Here is a 23,634-nt window from a genome sequence, read left to right as displayed (position 1 = left end):
AGAGAGTGGGTGGACGAGCAGAAGACATAAGGACACAGGGTGCCACAGGAATTAGGGATCTATTTCACAACTCCATGACTTCATTTTATTGATAAAATAGAGGCAGGTTGTCTCCAGGGGCTGGAAGGGGATGGTGTGTGGCATTAGGTTCCAGGTACTGAAAGGACTGGTGACCTTTTGAAACGGTCATTAAGAGGAATGGGGAGAACTGGCAAACAAAGGATAAGACTAAGGCCTCTCACGTGGCCTTGAGAGTCCAGGTAAACTTAGTAGCACTTGGCCACCCGGCAACGGTGCAGAGAAAGTAACTAAGACAGACCTGGGAATAAAGTTCCCCAGCCATGGTGGAAAAAGCATGCTAAAAAATCAAGTACACAGCTAACAGAGTGCTTTAGGCTGGATGCTAGAGAAGGGCTGGATTTTCGGGGATCAAAGAGTGAGCTTTGTGGTAGCAGGAGAATGAGACTTCCATTTCCCTGCTTTCCTCACTGCTCTGGGAAGAGTTCTCTAGTTGGTACAGCATCCATTACCGATAGAAAACCAAAATAAAACAGAGAAGGGGTGAAAGAGAGTGAGAAAACTCATTATTTCAAAATTCCTTTAACACTTTCCTTAAAAGGCATGAATCACATAAATCATCCCCAAAAATCCTTTTTAAATTCCAAGACTAAGAACAAAATTATGGTTAAATATTTAATTAATGTTTATTATAGCTGGCATGTTAGTTTTAGAAAGGTCAAATTTATGATACAATGAAGTAATATTTTTCACATTCTGTGTGTCTATTTTATAGTGCATTGGGGCTCAAAGTATAATAAATATCTTCTATTATTTTTGTAAGATTCTTGTATGCAAAGCTATGTAGGGCCAAGATAATATTGAATTTCAAGTCAAATGAACTGGCATGAACCTTAGGCAAATATTTCACTTTATCTTTCAGGACTTCAGCTTTTAGACTTATAAAATGAAGGATGGGGATAAATCTCCAAGTTTTCAGCCAGGTTAAAAAAAAAAAAGAGCATAATTTAGTATTTTAAATTACTATAGAATTGATAGGACTAATTCTTTTCCTTTATGATTCTAGCTTTTGTTTTTCCTTTTGTTTCTAGCTACAACTTATTGAGCCTCAGTCCCTGACCAGGAACACAAACTCTAATGATAATACCATCTCTATGGGAAATAGAACATATTTTGCATCACAATTTAGTTTATGTTCCACCATTCTCTGCTCATATTTACTCTTTGGAGGCTTCATCTCCAAAAGTTCAGAGACATTGGTTCACCATCTTGTGACCATGGGTCTCTGAGGAGATGCCATAATATATTGCTTCCAGAAACCAAGCCCCTGATTTCTGTGGGTGGGTACTCCACAGCAACCACTACACATCTTGGATTTGTCACTGAAGATAATATGATAAAATGCTAATAGAATGCCGGAGATGCAGGAACACTTCATAGAGTATACCCAATACACTGAACAGCAAGATACATGGGAAATAATCAAAACACAGCATTATTCTTGTTCCCCATTTAGATATTTCACTCGCCACTAGATGAAAACTAAGCAGAACCTATGGTTCACCCTTGGGTTACACAGGGTCTTACAGTCACTTTAAGTCACAAAATATAGTTAATCAAATTGCTCAGTTCTAAGAGATTAATCAACTCTTTCCTCTTTATTCAGACAATGACCTCTCGTTTTATTCCTTAGATGTTTAGACCATCAGAGTCCATGGGTAGGAGGGAGAGGGAACAATCTGTATATTGTGCATATAGGAGAGGCCAGCAGAGTAGTCATTAGCCTGGTGACTGACAATGTCCCCCAGTAAACCTGGCAGGTGGTTAATGCTGACTCTTGCCCTCCTATAAGTTTTGTTGTCTTGATTGCCAGCTGGGAAACATTCCTGGAAACATTCCCCTGATGTGGGTCATTAACATTTTCCTTTGTCTAGCTGCTTCTCTTCCATCTATCGTGTTCCCAATTAGGGCTCTTCTACCCCACATTTGGAGGGTCCCCTCCCCATTAGCAGCAGTCCTATTGGGAAGAAAAATCTCAGACAGGCTGCCTTTGAAAATAACCCTGTGCTACTATGCAATGATTTAAGCAGGGCACACACAAGATTGATAAATAGTAAGTATTTCATGAGGACCTTCCAGGTTCCATTTAGAATGTAAGAAGCTGGAAAGAATGTCACCTCCCACTTTAAGCACAAGGAAAAGCTATATCTGAACTTTTCTCAAATCCAGGACTGAGGTCACAGGGCAAATAAACCTGAGATTGAAAGAACGGGTGATGTTTCTAAGGAAAGAGGCAATACAGAAACTGACTTATTTGAGACAGAGCACCTAAAAAAGTCAAGGCCACTGTATACGTGGGAAAGAAGATTGCTGCTAATACTCTGTAATAAGTCAACAGTTAAATTTTTTGTAATTTGCTGTTGTCATAAAGCAGGGAGTATAGAACCCATGGAAGTTACAGACACAAGGGAATTTACACCCTTTTATAGGCTTTTCTCCACAGAAAGCTCAAAAAAATAGATTGGGGTCAAGGGAGGTAAGCAGAGGAAGATTCTTAAGTTAATACAGGTCCAAGAAATGAAAAAAAAAAGCCCTATGTAATTGGCTAACTCTTGGTTTTGGCTCAGGTAATGATCTCAAGGTCATGAGATATTGCCCCCCATGCTATCTGGGCTCTGTATTCAGTGGGGAGTCTGGTTGAGATTCTCTCCCTTTGCCTTTCTTCCCACCCTCTCTGTCTCTGTCTCTCTCTAAAAATAAATAAAATCTTTAAAAGAAGAAGAAGAACAAAGCCCTACAGAATAAAAGTCACTGGGGGTGGGGAGAGATGTGGAGCAGGGAACCCACTGGGTACAAGTGTACACCTATTACAGCTGGGGGAAAAGACAAAAAACAAAGATACCCTCCTCTCTTGGGGTAACAGGGGAAGCTCTCTCCCACACAAGAACCACTAAGACACAGGACAGAGTTTGTCTGCCATGGTGAGGAGGCCAAGATCACGAGTAGGTTCTGGTCCCAAGACCAAGTGAAAAAACCTGCCTGAGCCTATTGCTGAACCAAGAAGGCAGAATGCCTCTCCCTTATCAGACACAGCCCATCAAGTGTCTAATAATAATCTACTACCGGGCAAGGAAAACCAGTGGCAAGTCTCTCTGAGGCACAGGCTCACAGGGAAAGCCTAAAGCCTACTCCACCCTAACCAAAAACACTAATTGCCAAATACTGAAAATAGCTGGTGAATGGATAAACAGTGATTAAACCACAGACTACTACTCAATAATAAAAAGGAACTAACTATTGATACACATAACAAAATGGCTAGATCTCAAATGCATTATGCTAAGTGGTAAAAGCCAAACCCAGATTTCCACATACTATATGGTTACATTTATATGACATTCTAGAACAGCCAAGTACAGGGACAGAGATCAGTAGTTGCTGAAGGCTGAAGGTGGATGTGGCGTGGAGCACAAAAGGCAAGAAGAATTTCTGAAGGGTGATGAAGCAGTCTGTATGTTGCTTGTGGTGGTAGTTACATGTCATGCATTTGTTAAAACTCAGGGAACTATACACTAAGTAAAACAGGTGATTTTATTGCATGTAATTTATATCTCAGACATTTAAATTAAAACAAAGAATTTCATTGAAACCAAGAACTTTTGTTGATCAAAAGACACCATTAAAAGAATGAAAAGTCAAAGAAAGAAAGCAAATAGAATTTGCATATGGAATATATAAAGAACACACAAATGAATAAGAAAAAACAGACAACCGAAATAGAAAAATGGGCAAAAGTCTTGAGGGGACATTTCACAGGAGTGATACCCTAAGGCTCAATATGCATGTGGAAAGATGCTCATCATCTGTTCTGAAGGAACAGGTCCTTGTTGAAGGACCACTACACATACAGGAGACTAGCTAAATTTAAAGATTGGCGATATCAATGTTGGTGAGGATGTGGAGCAACTGAAACCAGCGGCAAATTTGTATAACCACTTTGGAAAACTATTTGGCAGTATTTACTAAAGCTAAATACCCCTGATCTGGCAATCCCACTCGAAGTATAAATCCTATAGAAATGAGTGCATATGTCTACCACAAGACATGTTCAAGAGTGTTCACAGGCCCATTATCATAATAGCAAAAACCTGGAAATAACATGAACTTCTATTAACATGATAACCTATAAATAAATTGTGGTATATGTCTATATATGCATGATTTGAATTATATGAAATTCAAGAATAAGAAAAACTAATTTATAGTGATGAATTTAGAATAGTGGTTATGGGTGTGGGTAGTATATGCTAGGGAGAGACATGAGGGAACCTGAGCTGCAGGAAATGTTCTCTTTTCAGCTCAGTGGTTTTTACATGCGGCAGTATAAATTTGTAAAATTTCATTCAATCACCCACTTCCCTTTTCTGTTCTTTACTGCATGTTTACCTCAATGCAATATAATCAAAAGAAAATAATCCCCCACAGCAGAGCTAAAAGTCTAATGATACTGTGCACAAAATGAATATAAACAAGACTCTGGAGTATATAGAGACTTGTCCTTGTCCCTGACATGTGTGTTTCTTATCGGCTGCAGATGGAGAAGAAATGTGCATTAGCTCTATAGTCCATGGTAGGCAGTTCAGGCTTGATGCAGCTTCTCTTCCTTCTAGATCCCAAGCTTATGCAATGCCCAATATAGTATCTTTTTGTTTAAAAAAAAAAAATACGAAGTAGGCATTTCTCCTCTAATGTTTTAAAAGAGACATTTCTTTTTACATGCTGTTTGTTAATTGCTGTGGTATAACTATTAATTGCAGGTTATTTTTTTTTTTCTACCAATAGAATAAAACTTCTTGTGCCATCATTCTCCTACCATGTCTTTTATCAATAAATAAAGGTTTGCAGGGGTGTCTGGGTAGCTCAGTTGGTTAAGCATCTGTCGTTGGCTCAGGTCAGGATCTTAGGCTCCTAGGATCAAGCCCCGAATTGGGCTCCCTGCTCAGTGGGGAGCCTGCTTCTCCCTCTGCCTGCCGCTTTCCCTGCTTGTGATCTCTCTCGCTGTCAAATGAATAAATAAAATCTTTTAAAAAATAATAAAAATATATAAATATTTGTGTACTTTACTGTAGATATGCTGTACCTCAATACAATTTGTTTAATAGTCCTGCCAAGGAAGGCTATATCCACCTCAGGCCTTCAGGACTCATGCACCAGTGAGCAGTCTGGGGAATGAAATTATTCCCAACACAGCAGCCATCTTTGTTTTCAATTCTGCCATGGAGGCAGATCCTCTGGCTTCCTGTGACCATGAAACACTAGTCCTCAAGCTCCAACTGCAGGGGTTCCCCACTAACCTCTCCAAGCCATCCCGGAGACCCCCTCATTGGATCTGAGGAAGAGGAATGCCCCATCCACTCCACCTTTCACTTTGCCCATCAAGCTCCCCCCAACATATCTCTTCACAAATCTTCTCTCCTCTTCATAATTTTACCTTTTTTGACATCTTTAATGTGAATGAGAAGTCCAAGAGTGAGCTCGAATCAGACTCTACTCTCTAGTTACTTTCTGCATTTTCATCCAGCACCTCTTAAGTAGCATTTGTAGTTCGTGTTGGATATCGCTTAATCCAAATTTGAACATTGACCTGTCATGATAACTTCCACTTGAACCATAAGAAATTGTTGATTGTTGACTACTGTTGATCTAAAACAATTGTAATTTCATATGGTTCCAACTAAAAGTTTTATTCAAAATAAAAGTTTTAGAGAAAACTGAACTTCAGGTTGGGTTTGAGCAAACTGGACAGTGGGTTCTTAAATGAATGCCAGGGCAAATCCCTAAACCCTCAGCAGAGCATCTCACCTTGGCTTTCAGAAGTGCACACAGTTCCTGCTGCTTTCTCCTGTCCTTAGCCAACGTGTCCTCCATTGCGTGTATTGCACAGGCCTCAGTGAGGGTCAGCACAGCCTTCTGGATAAAGTCTCTCCTGTTCTTATTCCAATTTGATATCAGGATCCTTCGCTGCTCCCTGGCAAAGCGATATTGATCACAATATTTCTCATGTTCCACCTGAAAAGAAAACAGATGGAAAACACTTATGAAGCTGAGACTATGCTTTATGTCATTGCTACAAAAAATGGATAAAGTGAATCATAACCAGTAATTTTGAAAAATCGGAGATAAACATCTTAATAGTGAATGCAGCAACCAGGACCAGGTACAATTCCCCAAGTTCTGAGCCTGTGGCTAACTGGTGACTAAGGACCAGTTTGTTTAATGTTTGTAAGTCCTTAGTTTCCTTGTATGGGATGGAGTCTGATTAGGCAGCCCTAAAACATCTTCCATGTCTACATGGCAGTGATTTCCCTTGTATGTAATTTCAAAAATATGCCATCTGTAATTTAGTTTTGGTATTTTAACAATTACTTCAAGTGCTTCACTTAGACACATGTTAATAAACATAAATTGCTACCATAATCCCCAAAACTCAGTTTGCCCTTGATTACTGATATATTCAGGTTATAGGATGTCTGAACTCAAAGGAATTACAGCAGTCATATTAGTTCTTCTCATCCTGCAGTCCTGTTGGACATGATATTCTCACATGGGTACTGGTAGTTCCTGCTGGCAGTGAATCCCAACCAAGAGAGATCTCAGAGTCTTGAGGGAAAGTCTTGAGGGGAAGAACAGGAATGGAGATTGCCTGAGTCATTTGAAAAGCCTTTGTAGTGATTCTGAAATGTTCTCTATATGAAGTTGTGTCTTCTGAAACTGAGAGCCACTGACCCTCATAATTCTTTATCTTGCCAGTATAGACCACATCTCTGAATTTATACATTATTTAACCCCTAAATGGTGTGAGAAAAGAATCAAGCAAGAAGGATAAGGTTGTTCTAAGATAATAATCCAGGTATGGTTAATTAGGTACATGATGAAACAGGCTATGCATTCAATTAAACCAAATATTAGCTGCTAAAATATGTTGTGGAAACTTCTGAGCTTTGTTCCCAAAAGTCAAAAATATACTAAAAATCTCTAAAACACTAAGAAAGGAAGCATATACCATGCAGAAATGCATACTAATCAACACATTGTAAGAAGTGAATACAAAAATCTTTATCATGTTAATAGGTCAATACAAAAAGTTAAAAATCATAACTGGTCACAAAAACAAATAGAATCAACAGGGAATAAAAAGAAAGATCTAATTTAATAAAACTTTAAAAAGATAGAGTTTTGAATTATTTATTATATAACATGTTTTTTATATAATAGGTATCTGCTATAAAATAAAGATCAAAATTAAAACAAATAATCATTTGGTGGGGGAATCGGGGATAGGAGAGAATGGTCATACTAGATGTGTGACCTTTGCTTCAGTTTCTTTATCTGAAAAATATAATAAAAATAGTACTCTTTCATCTACTTCTGTGTGTTATAGAAGTTTACTCATGACTGAAATAAGGTACATTCTATACACATGTCGGTACTATTGTTACCTGCTTATTTAAAATAATTACAAAATGCAGAGTATGTAATAATATTTTATAGCATGGCCCATTTAAAAGTTTACATGTGTTTGTTTACATATATGTTTTAAGATGAGTCATTGTAAAGTTAATTGGCAACATAACTTCTGTTTTCTTGTCTTTGTGGTCTTATGAACTAAAGACCCTTCTCAGGGAAATTTCAGTCATGACTCTGAGTTCTAATTTGGGGCATTTGTATTTCAGATCCATCTAGGGTGCATCAAGTGGAGATGATGTTGTGGGGACGATATAAGTAAGCACCAGCCCCCAAGGCAAGTGCTACCTTCCCCATGACTAGAAGGGCTGCGATGTGGCAGGCTCTGCAGATAGATGGGTAGCAGGCACCCCACTTTCAGGCAAGAGCCAGAGATTGCAGAACCTCTGAGAGCGGGCAGGTGAAGCACAGACACCTAGAGTTTAATTACGGGCAGAGCAACCCAGGAAGTCACAGTAAAGATCTCTTGGGCAGGTAAGCATAGAAGAATGAATGTTGCCTGAAGGGTTCTCTACATTCTTATGCACCATATGACTTGAAAAATGGGAGACTTTCAACTTATATCTCTATTATTTGAGAGAGTGTAGGAAAAAAAAATGTTAGAGCACCATTCTAAAAATATAAATTTTGCCTAGTAATTATTGAAGCAATTTAACTTGCTGTTATATAGGGTCCTGTACTCACCAAATCATGTCTAGATCTGTGAGGAAAATATCTTTGTAACATGTTCAGATACAGAGTTCTTCTGTTACAGAGCTCTCCAGGATACTGATCCAGAACAGCCTGGTAAATCCAGTGGTCTTCTTCACTTAACTGGAAGTTTCTAGAAGCAACAAAAGTGTCACAACACATTGTTAAGCAATCACCGAGTTTGAGGGACCTCAAACTGCTCAAACTATTAACAAATGGTACTGATTATATAAAATGAAGTCTGGGGTTGGTTTTTTAAAATACATTATAGCCAAACTATATGTCTGCTATAGAAAAGGTTCTAAATCCTAATACAATGGGTTCTTCAATCTTTTATTGGTCTTACCACAACTTCCAGGCATAATTTCAAGAAGTTTGCAAAGTGACATAATATTTTTAAAATATTTATTCTATCCTCCCTATAAGAATATTTAAAAATTCACAATCAATGAGTGAAATAAATGAACATTGGGAAATAAAACATACAGACTAAAATGGAATTTTTATTCCTGGAGGAAAACACAAATGTACACAGTTAAATGAACAATTTTACAAAGGAAATGAAGGCCTGAGGAAAGCACTTATTTAAGGTTTCACTTTAAAACAAGTCTAAAATTATCATTAATTTACTCTCTCAACTTCTTGTGTGGTAGGATTAAGACTAGATAATGTTATTGAGAAGATTACCAATGGCATTAGATTTCAGATCACTGAAGAAATCATTTGTAAACAGGACCTCTTCAAGGCCCTACCTAGTAACATGTCCACCTCAGTCCAAAATGCCTTTTTCATTTCAGGGCACTCCTAGGCACCGGCCTGGTTTGTGTTTTACATAAGGTATTAGCAAAGCCCTATGCAGAGTGGAAAGGGTGTGATATCAGCTTAAACTCTAAACTGAATTAATGTCTCTTTATTATTCTGGGTTTATTTGCATATTGTTATTCTTGTTTGATAAATTGGAATAATGAAATACAAATGCAATCAGAGTGAATATTATTATGAGCAAGTATTTCTTTGATCCAAGATGGAGACTTGCTATTGTTTATTTCTACTATACCAATGATCTTTTACTTTAAAGTTAATAGTGCAATTCAAAGAATTCATAATATATCTTCTATGCCCTTGAAAAATACTTGACAATTTAAAATGAATAAAAACCTCTTTAAATCAGTGATACTAATGGGAATTCCACTGTCCTCATATCGTACAAAGTTACCTGGTTATGTAAAGTGTTTCACTATTCTGGTAAGTAGCAAGAAAAAAAAATTCTCTTTCAAAAAAGATAATCTTCACTAACAGCTCTATAATGGGAAGAAAAAGAGGCATGGAGGTATTTTACCAGAAGAAGCATACTCCAAAGTTCTTCTATATGACATAATCTATTGCAGAGAAATAATTCGAGATGAGTTCATTCATTGAACACACTGAGTGTATTGCTTCTGTCTGAATCAGGTATGAATGTATAGACATTCAAACAAAGCATTTCATATAGGGGTATTAAGTCTGTGGAAACACTTGCCTAAGTGTAGTTGGCATTTAGAACACCCTCAAGACTTCATGGGTAATACCTAAGGTCCTCTCTCGAACTCATTTTGTTCACAATAACAAAAATGCATTTTAATAGCAAAGTCAGCCACATAAATTCTCAATTACTACACCACAAGTAACAACAACAACAAAAAAATAGACCTGCAGTCCATGTCTTCATTTATGCTTTTAAACTATTTCTCTAATCACAGGGACTTGAACATAGTTTGACTTTCCACTTTTAATTACAAATGTGTATGTATGTGGCAGGGTATGCTGAGGAGGGGAAAATAACAGATTTGAGGTCAATAAATTGTCCATTTTTTGTTTGTTTGTTTGTTTTAATTTATTTTTTTATTTATTTTCAACATAACAGTATTCATTATTTTTGCACCATACCCAGTGCTCCATGCAATCCGTGCCCTCTATAATACCCACCACCTGGTACCCCAACCTCCCACCCCCCGCCCATTCAAAACCCTCAGATTGTTTTTCAGAGTCCATAGTCTCTCATGGTTCACCTCCCCTTCCAATTTCCCCCAACTCCCTTTCTCCTCTCTAACTCCCCATGTCCTCCATGCTATTTGTTATGCTCCACAAATAAGTGAAACCATATGATAATTGACTCTCTCTGCTTGACTTATTTCACTCAGCATAATCTCTTCCAGTCCCGTCCATGTTGCTACAAAAGTTGGGTACTCGTCCTTTCTGATGGAGGCATAGTACTCCATAGTCTATATGGACCACATCTTCCTTATCCATTCATCCGTTGAAGGGCATCTTGGTTCTTCCCACAGTTTGGTGATGGTGACCATTGCTGCTATAAACATTGGGGTACAGATGGCCCTTCTTTTCACTACATCTGTATCTTTGGGGTAAATACCCAATAGTGCAAGGCAGGGTCATAGGGAAGTTCTATTTTTAATTTCTTGAGGAATCTCCACATTGTTCTCCAAAGAGGCTGCACCAACTTGCATTCCCATCAAAAGTGTAAGAGGGTTCCCCTTTCTATACATCCCCTCCAACACATGTTGTTTCCTGTCTTGCTAATTTTGGCCATTCTAACTGGTGTAAGGTGATATCTCAATGTGGTTTTAATTTGAATCTCCCTGATGGCTAGTGATGATGAACATTTTTTCATGTGTCTGATAGCCATTTGTATGTCTTCATTGGAGAAGTGTCTGTTCATATCTTCTGCCCATTTTTTGATATGATTGTCTGTTTTGTGTGTGTGAGTTTGAGGAGTTCTTTATAGATCCTGGATATCAACCTTTTGTCTGTACTATCATTTGCAAATATCTTCTCCCATTCCGTGGATTGCCTCTTTGTTTTGTTGACTGTTTCCTTTGCTGTGCAGAAGCTTTTGATTTTGATGAAGTCCCAAAAGTTTATTTTCACTTTTGTTTCCTTTGCCTTTGGGGATTCATCCCTGGGCTACAAGGATGGTTCAACATTCACAAATCAATCAATGTGATAGAACAAATTAATATGAGAAGAGAGAAGAACCACATGGTCCTCTCAATCAATGCAGAAAAAGCATCTGACAAAATCCAGCATCCGTTCCTGATTAAAACGCTTCAAAGTATAGGGATAGAGGGAACATTCCTGAACTTCATCAAATCTATCTATGAAAAACCCACAGCAAATATCATCCTCAATGGGAAAAAGCTTGCAGCCTTTCTGTTGAGATCAGGAACATGACAAGGATGCCCACTCTCACCACTCTTGTTCAACATAGTATTAGAAGTCCTAGCAACAGCAATCAGACAACAAAGAGAAATAAAAGGTAACCAAATTGGCAATGAAGAAGTCAAACTCTCTCTCTTCGCAGATGACATGATTCTTTATATGGAAAACCCAAAAGACTCCACCCCCAAACTACTAGAACTCATACAGCAATTCAGCAACGTGGCAGGATACAAAGTCAATGTACAGAAATCAGTGGCTTTCTTATACACTAACAATGAAAATACAGAAAGGGAAATTAGAGAATCGATTCCATTTACTATAGCACCAAGAACCATAAGATACCTGGGAATAAACCTAACCAAAGAGGTAAAGGATCTGTATTTGAGGAACTACAGAACACTCATGAAAGAAATTGAAGACACAAAAAGATGGAAGACCATTCCATGCTCTTGGATCAGAAGAATAAACATTGTTAAAATTCTATACTGCCTAGAGCAATCTATACTTTCCGATCAAAATTCTACCGGTATTTTTCAAAGAGCTGGAGCAAATAATCCAAAAATTTGTATGGAATCAGAAGAGACCCCGAATCGCTAAGGAAATGTTGAAAAACAAAAATAAAACAGGGGGCATCACGCTACCTGATTTCAAGCTTTACTACAAAGCTGTGATCACCAAGACAGCATGGTACTGGCATAAAAACAGACGCATAGACCAGTGGAACAGAGTAGAGAGCCCAGATATGGACCCTCAACTCTATGAGCAAATAATTTTCGACAAAACGGGAAAAAATATACAGTGGAAAAAGACAGTCTCTCCAATAAATGGTGCTGGGAAAACTGGACAGCTATATGTAGAAGAATGAAACTCGACCATTCTCTTACACCGTACACAAAGATAAACTCAAAATGGATAAAAGACCTCAACGTGAGACAGGAATCCATCAGAATCCTAGAGGAGAATATAGGCAGTAATCTCTTTGATATCAGCCACAGCAACTTCGTTCAAGATATGTCCATTTGCTTTAAGTTGTCATCCATCTATTTGGTGGATGCCGTTGGTACCATGCTAGATCTCCCTTATTAGCTAGAAGTCCCATCACCAAGATGCTGATAATCCAAAGATGCACCTGTTTCTCTGCAGAATTGCCCCAGACCAAATGGGAGAAGCCCAGGACGCTTCTCTCACACCCATTTTTGAGGGCAGCTGCCACCAACGTTTGGCTGATATGGGGGTACAGAAGGTCAACCCACTTGCCTCACGATGGAACCAACTCTGTGATACCACTCATGCTCTAGAATTTCACTGTGGAAGCAAATTGCAGACTGTTTCCACTGAGCTCACCTCCATGCAGAACCATTTTCCCCTCCTCTTTCTTTCTTTCCTTACCATCCTTCTCCTGAGAGCATTGCCCAACAAATCACTTGTTCTTACAATTCCTGTCTCAGCTTTGCTTCTATAGAACCTGACCTAAGATTGTATCTAAGCCATCTTACCCATAATTTTCAAAAATAGTTTTAATCCTTTGGTAAATGGGGAAGTACTTCTAAGCTAATTGCTTTGATGATCTCTCATATTGAATGGTGGTGCAAGATTTCGGCTACACTCAAAGTGCAAATGGCAAACATTTACAAAATGCTTTTCAAATAAAAGCACACATTAAGCAGTGTGCATTGCTATAAATAAATATAGCAGCAGGAGAATCTGTGGCACTGAACTGAGTGCATTTTTACGTATTGTGCGAATGTATTAATTACGTGCCATTATAGTGACAACATTAAAACCACTTAAACATATGAAATGATAATATAACATCGAAACTATTTCAAACCAAGTATGCCACAAAAAATCACATCCATTTTGCTCTTCTTATTGATTTTAGAAACCTCACATTTCAACAACTTTTTCCAATTACCACAATTATGCAAACTGTAAGTCATTTTTCTAGTATACATAGAATAAAAACAAAAAACATACTTTAAAATGATACATAAATACAACATTATTATTTTAGAGTATTTATAGCAGTTTTTGAGCCAAAGGCTTAAATTTTGAGGCAAATATTCATACTGGCAATAGTAATAGCATAGTCATACATCTCCATTAGGATGCTGTTTGTGAGGGAGAAAGCCCCCACAATTATATATATACTGAGTCTTCTGGATAGTAAAACTCTAAGAGGAATATTCAAATATAATGGCCTCTTCAGAATAACAAAGTAGCTGTTTTCTATTTAGCCTCTAAAATAAAATCAAATTTAATAGATCTGAATTTCTAAATTCCAGTCTGGACATTTATCTTTCCTAATCAAACATCTTTTCATTGTACAGAAAAACCTATGTAAAATAGCTAAGCTATACAAAATAACTAAGGTTAGCTTTTTTTTTTTTAAGTTTTATTTATTTATTTGACAGAGAGAGAGCACAAGCAGGCAGAGTAGCAGGCAGAGGGAGCAGGAGAAGCAGGCTCCCCACTGAGCAAAGAGCTTGACCTAGGACTCAATCCCAGGACCCTGGGATCCTGACCTGAGTCAAAGGCAGTTGTTTAAGCAACTGAGCCACCCCGGTGCCGCGAAGGTTAGATTTTACCTTCAAAGTTCCTGTTTAATTTAATTGCTTTGCTGGTGATTCCAATGGCAGAAGTAGCTAAGTTATACAGCTATTAAAAGCTCTTCTAATCATTTACCTACTTTCTGAATTTGAAAAGTGACTCCATAATTTTAAAAAATTTAAAGAAGGCTTTAAAATTATCCTAAACTTTTGCAATTTTTAAATTATCATTAGAGAAAAAAATCTTTGGCAGGTCTGTGCAATTTCTATTCTTTTTGTTCATCCAAATTTTCTGATTTAAAATGTTTCATAGTTTTCATCTTTATAATAGCATACCAAGATTTTACAGTTTCTAGGCTTACTGGGCACTTCTAATACTTCAGGAAATTCCAGACTGCAGAAGTGTAAAATATCTACAGTTCAGTCTCCACCTACCATCCCCATCCCATAATGAAGTCCCATGATATAATTTTAACATGATATCCCAGGATGTGATACAAAATGGGTAATTCAGAAAAGAATGACAGCAATAAGAATCTAACTACACCAAGGCTGACTGTCTCCCTAATTCTACCTGTTTGAATCATTCCAAAAATTCTAAACTGACTCACAATTAACTTAGCCACCAATTTTCTTCTTAGTCATGCTTAAGTCATTTCCTTAAGGTTTCAGCTCTATGACATCAGCACACATTTGTGTGCTGAAAGGGGGAGAAGCAGAAAGGCAACCAATGGTGGCAAACAACATGACAAGTACTTTATCAGCAGAGACAAGTTTATGAAATTAACCATTATGTTCACAAATGGCTGAAAGTTGTTTTATAACTTTCTCAGAGTGAAGGGAGATTTCCAGCAAAATGGCAGTACCTCCTGATATATGCCTGATATATCTAATAGCTAGCTCAAGATTGGCAACTGGCCACAGTGAATCTGGCCTGGAGAAAAACTCTGAACTCTTCTAATGTAACAGTGGCAGGAGACATCTAGTGCTTCTCTCCACTAAGAAGTAGGATTGCAAGGAAACACTGGTGGATTAATGTGAGTAAAAGATAGCTCTGATGTAATTGGCTTTTTGGGCTGTATTGGGTCTGACCCTCTAGGAGATATAACTTGACTCTACTTTTTAATGTTGTCTTTCCAAATCAGACCCAAACACTGAATCTAATTAGCCTGATTCCTGAAACTGTCACCCCACCCAACTACCACAATACCCCACTCCCATTATCCAAATATAAATCTCTCTTTGGTTTCCGGCCAGGTTTACAGGGGGCTCCTGAGACTTAGAGTTACTTCTGACCAACAGAATCTTCTCCTTGGATTTTGTTTGAGTAAGTATATTGTCTTTCCAGAGACCCATTCTTACTTAGCAGTTCTCACTTCCAGGGTCCTCAGGCTCTGCCCAGTCTGCCTACTTAGGTGGAAGTTGATGGCTAGAATAAGGTAGGCTCTCGCAAGTAAGGCCCTCACTTCTCAGCCTTTTGGCTACGATCAGTTGTAGATGTATGGCCAAAATCCACTGAATTAAAGAATCAACAACAAAATTGCCTATAGGGTAAAGCCAGAACTTACATCAGCATCCAAAGCCACAGTCTCCCGAGAGCCACAGAAAAGTGAAGTGAAAATATGGCAGGGTTCTAAAATTGATGACTCCAGAATTTCTTCCAGAAGGGTTTAGGGGCATGAATCTGGCCAGAGGAGGAGGTTAAGTGATTTATATGGAAGCTGCTATTGATATGGCAAGCACACTGTTTTTTCTTAGATTTTTTTTGAGGAGGAGGAGTTGTCATAGAAAGCTCGATTTTTTACTTAGAATGTATATTTTTTAGAAGTGCAGTAGCTGGGATGATGGCAAGGCTCCTAAACCATCCTTTGTCCCTACATCCATCCACACAGTTTTAAGAGGCAATATAATTCCTAGTGGGAGTTTTGAGATCGTATGATCAAGATAAAACAGCCTGGGGCGCCTGGGTGGCTCAGTGGGTTAAAGCCTCTGCCTTCGGCTCAGGTCATGATCCCGGGGTCCTGGGATCGAGCCCCGTGTCGGGCTTTCTGCTCCGCAGGAAGCCTGCTTTCTCCCCTCTCTCTACCTGCCTCTCTGCCTACTTGTGATTTCTCTCTCTATCAAATAAATAAAATCTTAAAAAAAAAAAAAAAAGATAAAACAGCCTGTTAAAAGTAACACATAATGGCTCAACCACTCCACATGCTATGTTTTAAGTAATTATATTCATCATAAGTGTAAGGAAAAGGTAAAAAGTAGCAAACATTTTCCCTATTCCTGCTTCTGCTCATCAGAATCCTTATTTTATTCAAGATCTACCTTTCTCCAGAGAGCGTCCACTCCAGGGAAGGTGGGCACCATCCCCATCCCTGAGACAGAATCTTGACTGATTTTAAGCTGTTTACAGACATCCGTTCACAAGCTTCCTATTCTTCTGGCCAATGTTTGGTATAAGTATGGACAAAACACCCAATTCTGGCCAATGAAATGTGAGAACTAGTCTTCTAAGGCAAAGGTTTCCTAGCTTATGAGGAAGAAAATTTCTTTTTCTGCCTCTGAGTGTTATGGTGGGAATTGCTGCAGGAAGTCATCTACCTTGCAGGAAAGCAGGGCAAGAGAATGCAGAAAACCAGATTTCACTGTGCTTGGACTTCTCTACTTCTGCATTTTATGGGAAATAAGACATCACTGTTGTTTAAGTGACAATGACTTAAGTTGGGATTCTCTTACTTACAGCCAAAGATACCCTATTTGATAGGGTATCTTGAAGGAAAGAAAAATGACTTTTTAAATGTGTCCAGAGACCACCATTTACACTAATATTCCTCTGATGATTGGTAACTGACAAGTATTCAACATCAAGGACCATTTTAAAGGCAAAGACCCAGAACTAAACAAAACCAGCTCAAACTCAAATGTATACAATCAGTAAAAGATGACCTACAAACACACAATGTGCTCTATTCTTTTTAGTCCTACTGAGCCAGAACTTGCCCCCATGTACCAGTTATTTTTCATTTGGGGGAAACAAGAACATTTTTAACTGCAATAAAGGTGAAGTGAATAAAGTTACTTATATAGACATTATGACTCAGTTTCCCAGATTCAAAAACAAGAATAATAAAGCTGGCCTATTACTTTGGGATGGCATGAGGAAACATTTAATAAACCATTGAGGGCTTTTGACATTTTATTTATTTATTTATTTATTTGGCTCCACACCCAAAGTGGGGCTCAAACTCACAACCTTAAGTTTAAGAGTCACATGCTCTAATGACTGAGCAGGGCAGGTGCCTCAGGCTTTTGAAATTTTAAATGCCACATAAAAATGTTGTGATATCACCTCAAACCAACTATCAGTTGTCATTAAGAAATTATAAGAGTAGATTAGAGGACTGATGATTCTCTTTCCTAGAGAAGTTTATTATTTTTTAGACATTATCAATATTCAACTTTATATTCTTATATAAGCACTAAGACGGCAGATAAGCATAAGCCTGAGAATGGTTATTATAATTTCTTATGTTACTGGTTCTCCATAGACTCAGTTCTAATGATAGTTTCCTCAAAGGATTGGACCTCAAGGTACAAGGAGTAGGAAAATCATGTTATGAACAATTGATTTGATATATAAAATAGGCATTATAATTCCTCTCTTGTCAAAATTTGGCAATCCTGTCCATAGTAATTTTAATCTTGTCTTTGTTTATAGCTACACATATTTTATTATGTTAATAATAAACTCTATCTGTATTATCCAGGTTAAAAAATAACATATGTCAATTGTCCTGGACACAAATCTCTCAAGCTGCTGTGTTTCCATTTTCTCCAATCTGATTTACTCAAGATTAATTTGATTTCATATCCACCAAAGAACAAAAACCTCTCATAAATGACTCTCACTCCTTCATACTATAAAAAGCAGATTTTTCAGTCTCCAAAAATATTAAAAAAGGTAGCCTCAAACACCACTACACTGTGTAGTTTCTAGCTGAAACAATTTTATCAAGAAGGTTGGTATGGGCTTCAGTGATACTAACAATAAGGACAGTTGAACCTAGAAACTTGCAGCTACTATTTCTAGATTTATCCTCACAGATACATTTAAACAAACATAACATCCAAGTAAACATACAAGCTGAATTATTAATCAAGCAAGGCAAACTCTAAGACTAGCTTTTCAGGTATCCTATAGAAAATGAATCCATTTTTCTCCCTTGATAAAATGCATTACAGGGACGCCTGGGTGGCTCAGTTGGTTAAGCAGCTGCCTTCGGCTCAGGTCATGATCCCGGCGTCCTGGGATCGAGTCCCACATCGGGCTCCTTGCTCCATGGGGAGCCTGCTTCTCCCTCTGACTCTGCCTGCCACTCTGTCTGCCTGTGCTCGCTCTCGCTCTCTCTCTCTGACTAAATAAATTAAAAATAAATAAATAAATAAATAAATAAATAAAATAAAAAAATCTTAAAAAAAAAAGATAAAATGCATTACACTATAGCCAAAGAACTTAAAATATACTTTATTCCCACAACAAACCTGAAGTAGGTTAAACAGTTGTCAAATATGGCTTTTAGTTCAAGAGTCATAAAGTAATTAAGTATTTTCAATGATGTATTTATTTTAAGAGAAAGTTATTAAATACATATGACAAAAATAAATCATAGTCTACAATTATGACCTCCCTCTAAAAAATATAAATTGCAAAATCAGGTTGGACAAACCATGTTGGAATACCTCAAGAGAAAATGAGAGTTGCAGTTACCCAGGTGTTGCTCGAGTAGGTCTTATAATCAATGTAACTAAGTGAACACACCAATGTTCAAATAACCATGTTCCTAATTCTGAGCACTTTTCCACTTACTAACTACCCTTGACATACAACCAGCCCAGACCAGAAATGTAGAACCCGAGACTGGACATCCCTAGGCAAGGAAATTTTCCAAAATTTCTGAGACTACATTCTCTAAAAAGAATCCCATCTGGTAATTAAAGCCCTGTTGTTTTAACTCATAACGTCATCAACTAAGCAAGTATCAGTTATTCCGTCCCTTTTCTTCTTTTTCTTCTATCTTGTATTCATCAAGCAATATCCTCATATGTAAATATTTATTTATTAAAAATACTTTAGGGGCGCCTGGGTGGCTCAGTGGGTTAAGCCTCTGCCTTCAGCCCAGGTCATGATCTCAGGGTCCTGAGATCGAGCCCAACATCAGACTCTTTGCTCAGCAGACAGCCCACTTCCCCCTCTCTCTCTGCCTGCTGCTCTGCCTACTTGTGATCTTTCTCTGTGTGTGTCAAATAAATAAATAAAATCTTTAAAATATATATATTTTAAAGAAAATTACATGAAGTCACTCATTGTTTCCTGAGTGCTGAGTTTCTGATGCTGGCTTTTATCTTTTTCATCTTTTTGCTGATTCTGTTGGCAAAACTTTCACAAAAACACAATGACAGAGCTATGCTATGTAAATAAGTACTGAAAAAGAGAGAGAAAGAGAATATGAACAAGACACTGGGGATATTCGCACAGGATTATAAAATCCAACAAAATCCAAAAGATGAACCAAACAATGGAATGTCTGTTGGTCAATGTATAAAGTGTTTCTACTTTTCTGGAGAGCAATATAGCCATACTCTCAAAAGTATTATAATTTTTCAATCCCTTTGACTCAGCAATTCCATCTCTAGAGATTCCTGTTAAGGGACTCAAAATATAGCAACAGAGTTATTTGTCCCAAGGTTTTTAATCAAATATCAAAATGTATACTAAGTAATTGTCTAAAACCAGAAGATGGATTGAATTTATCTGGTACAATGACATATTGTAATGTCATGTGTATAATAAAAAATACGTTGTAAAGGAATATTTAATACAGTGATCTAAGACATAGGTTAGTAAACACTGATTGGAAAAATTAATAATATTAGATTTGATTCACAAACAGGAAAAATAATGAGTAGGTGTAGAGTATGTTTTCATTTTTATAAACATACATTTTTAATGTATATATATAAATATACATTTTTATAAACATTTCATTTTTATAAACATACATATAATTTAAATATATAAATTGTTACCAGAGACTGTCTCTTGGTGTTGGGAACTAAAGACTAACTTTTACTTCCTTCTCTTTGCTTGCCTTGGTTTTTTAAACATTTTCTGTAATGAATGTAATTATTTCTGTATTAAAAGAAAAAATACAGGGGCGCCTGGGTGGCTCAGTGGGTTAAAGCCTCTGTCTTCGGCTCAGGTCATGATCCCAGGGTCCTGGGATTGAGCCCCACATTGGGCTCTCTGCTCAGCAGGAAGCCTGCTTCCTCCTCTCTCTCTGCCTGCCTCTCTGCCTACTTGTGATCTCTCTCTGTCAAATAAATAAATAAAATCTTAAAAAAAAAAGAAAAAGAAAAAATACATATATAAGGAAACATATATAATGCTACTAGTTATCTTGAAACTTACTAGTTAGTAATTTACTCGACTTGTTACTTGAAAGTTACTACTTTCAAGTAGTAAGTTACTAGTTACTATTTAGTAACTTTCAAGTAACAAGTCGAGTAAATTGAAATAATTTAGTTGAAAAAATATGAAACTATAGGCCTTGACAATGTACACATAGAGGTACAAAACTGTTATAATCATTGTAGATTTTAAATAGTATTCAGATTCTGATCTCACAAAATAACAGGATAATAATTATGAATCATTATTTAAAATTTAATATGCCTATCAGACAATAAAGTAGAAATTACTCGTTATCACTCTATAGCTTTGCTGTATATTGGCTTCAGATCTGACATAGCTAAATGGAGCATCAGACAATTATGCCTCATCTATATGATTAATTCATCCAAATGTTAGGAAATTAAAGCCACAATCTCATCTGAGTCTAAAACAAGCAATTAAACTTGTCTTCGTGTTATTAATGAAATACAGCTTAAATAAAATCTAAATAGCTTCACACATATTGAATATTGAATAAAGCGATAGGTTCAAATGCTGTCAGATTTAAAGCTGTGTTGTCCAAGATAGTAGGCACGAGCCACTATGTCGTTATTCAGGACTTAACATGTGGTTAGCACACCAATTAAGGTGTGCTGCAAGTGTAATTAATATCCAGACCAGATTTCAAAGACTTCATATGAAAAATGGAATGTAATGTATCTAATTAATAATTTTGAAATACTGACTGTATGTCAAAATGCTAATATTTTGAACTATTGAGTTAAATGAAATATACTATTAAATTTCATCCTTTAAAAAATATTTTAACATGGCTACTTAGAAACTTCAAATTCTATATGCCGTTCACATCTGTGGCCTGCCTCGTACTTCTGTTCAACAGCACTGCAATTTACCAACACAACTGATACATGTAAATGCTTGAATTGGAATGGGGTGAGGGAAAGCTTTCAATTCAGATGAGCAGAAGAAACTCATTCCTGTTCAGCTAACTGGTAACTCAGAAACTTTGGAGAGATTGTTCACTTTCCACTTTGCTGCGGTTTCTTCGTTTGTAAAGTCATTTTTTAAATGGGTTATATTGACAGTCAAAATGGCATGTACCTGTCATGTCATTTAACAGGTACTCATTAAATATCAATAGTATCCCCTACACTCTTTAACTTAAATTTTTAAAGTCTGTGTTTTGCTTTACAAATAGAAAAAAAGCAGGAATGCCAAACTTATTTATAATTTTACTTCCTGGGGATAACTATTGTTATTGCTGGTTTGAATAAACTTCCAGTTTTTTCTGTAGTTTTGTAGATGTAGATGTAACACTTTCAGAGGGAAAAGGGAGAAAAAAAGAGAGAGAGAGACTCCACTATTTTGTGGCCTAATTTCTAATTGCACAGCAACTTATTGAAATTATATGTATCATTAAAAATTATTTAATATAATTATTAATAACAGTGTGGCATTCCATTACATAGGTATATCAGAATTGATGAAGGTAACCCTCTAATTGTTGGCTATTTTGTCATTTTGAAGATTTTGCCATCACTAAAGAAAGGAAAAAACCAATATTGACTATCCTTGAAGCCAACTATTTATTTCACTTCCATGATTATTTCCTTTAAGATTATTTCTAAACAATGATCGCTCACATTTATAAAGATTCTTGATGACACAGTTTCCTTTAAAAGGAAAGGGTCAAAATTACCTTCTTCATAGCCACAAGCAGCCTAATTATAATGCGTCCCCCAGAAAAACAAAAGAGCAAAAACAAAAAAACTCTCTCCTTACTTGATGAACTCTAAAATCTCCTTAACAAGGTTGGGATGGGGAAGGGAGGGAGGATGTTTATTTTACAATTAGAGACTTCAACTAAGTGCACGGCTGGGTTAACATTTCACTGTGACTGAGTTTCAATTAAAATGTAATTAATTAATCAATCAACACATATAAAAGATATATTATTAATTTTCCCCCAGCTTTTTAATGCAAGGTGGGATGGAATAAGGAAAGGCAGAGAGGCGGGGAGAGAAGGGACTCTTAGAAAACCAAAAAGTGTCTGCCTACAATAAACACCTGACCATCCCCATAGAGATATAAGAAAAACATGGGTCAGGAAGGAGTCAGACATCACCAAGGACTGCCTCTCCAAGTAAGACAAGTAGAAGCTTGGTTTGGAGACTCCAAACGGGGCCATATACCAGAGATAGAAATGCTCCATCACAGGCTGGATGAGCTCAGAGTGCAGCCCGAGACCAGGGAGCAGGAGTGATTAACAGCTTCTCTCTGAGGCTATACTGAGCAGTGGGGACCCTGATCTCTCAGCTCCTCTGGACTGGAAATTGGGAGGCTGGTATTTTTATTTCCGGACTCCAAATACAGAAAGCATTCAGGGAACAAAAGCTCCCGAGAGCGAACTCAAGCAGATTACTTAACCTGGTCCCTGGCAAGGTTGGTGCAATTCTGACTCAGTCAAAGACATATGAGAATCACAGCAATGGGTCCCTCCCCGAGAAGATCTCAAGAACACCCAGACAAGACCAAGTTCACCAATCAATGAGAATTGTAGAACTCCAGAGCTAGGGGAATGCAACACACAGAATTTATGGCTCTTTTCCCATGATTCTTTAGTCTTTCAAGATTAATTTTTTTTTAAGATTCTATTTATTTCTTTGACAGAGAGAGAGATCACAAGTAGGCAGAGAGGCAGGCAGAGAGAAAGAGAGGGAAGCAGGTTCCCCACTGAGTGGAGAGCCCGATGCAGGGCTCAATGCCAGGACCCTGAGATCATGACCTGAGCTGAAGGTAGAGGCTTAACCCACCAAGCAACCCAGGTACCCCTCAAAGTTAATTTTTAAAAAAATTTTTTTTCTCATTCTATTTTTAAAAATTTTTCCGCTTTCCTATTTTAACTTTTTTTAAACTATTTTACCTTATCAATTCCTTTTTAAAAATCTTTTTAAAATTTGTATTGTTATAATCATATTTTATCCCTTCACTGTATTTAACCTTATTTCTTGTATACAAATAGGCTTTTCCTTCTTTAAAATTTTGGGATACAATTTCTTCTTATAGGTCAAAATATATCCTAAATTAACTGCATAGCTTTGTTCTAGTCTCCAGCCTGATCACATTCTTTTCTCTCTTTTTTTTCAACCAACTTCTTTTTTTTTTTAATTA

General features: G+C 37.2%; 1 protein-coding gene across 1 annotated transcript in view; it reads right to left on the bottom strand.

Moving 5' to 3' along the window:
• The window catches only part of CCDC148 (coiled-coil domain containing 148), a gene marked incomplete at its 5' end in the record, with an annotated part of 251,765 nt that overhangs the window by 136,094 nt on the left and 92,037 nt on the right, over positions 1-23,634 (bottom strand). The window contains 2 exon segments of the mRNA XM_082691417.1: positions 5,881-6,087; positions 8,227-8,365. Of these exon segments, the coding sequence (XP_082547543.1) occupies positions 5,881-6,087; positions 8,227-8,365 (346 nt within the window).

Source organism: Mustela nivalis (genome assembly GCF_964662115.1).
Source record: "Mustela nivalis genome assembly, chromosome: 11".
Classification (NCBI taxonomy): Eukaryota; Metazoa; Chordata; class Mammalia; order Carnivora; family Mustelidae; genus Mustela; species Mustela nivalis.
Note: the sequence above shows the minus strand (reverse complement) of the source record. Positions and strands in the feature narration are given on the sequence as shown.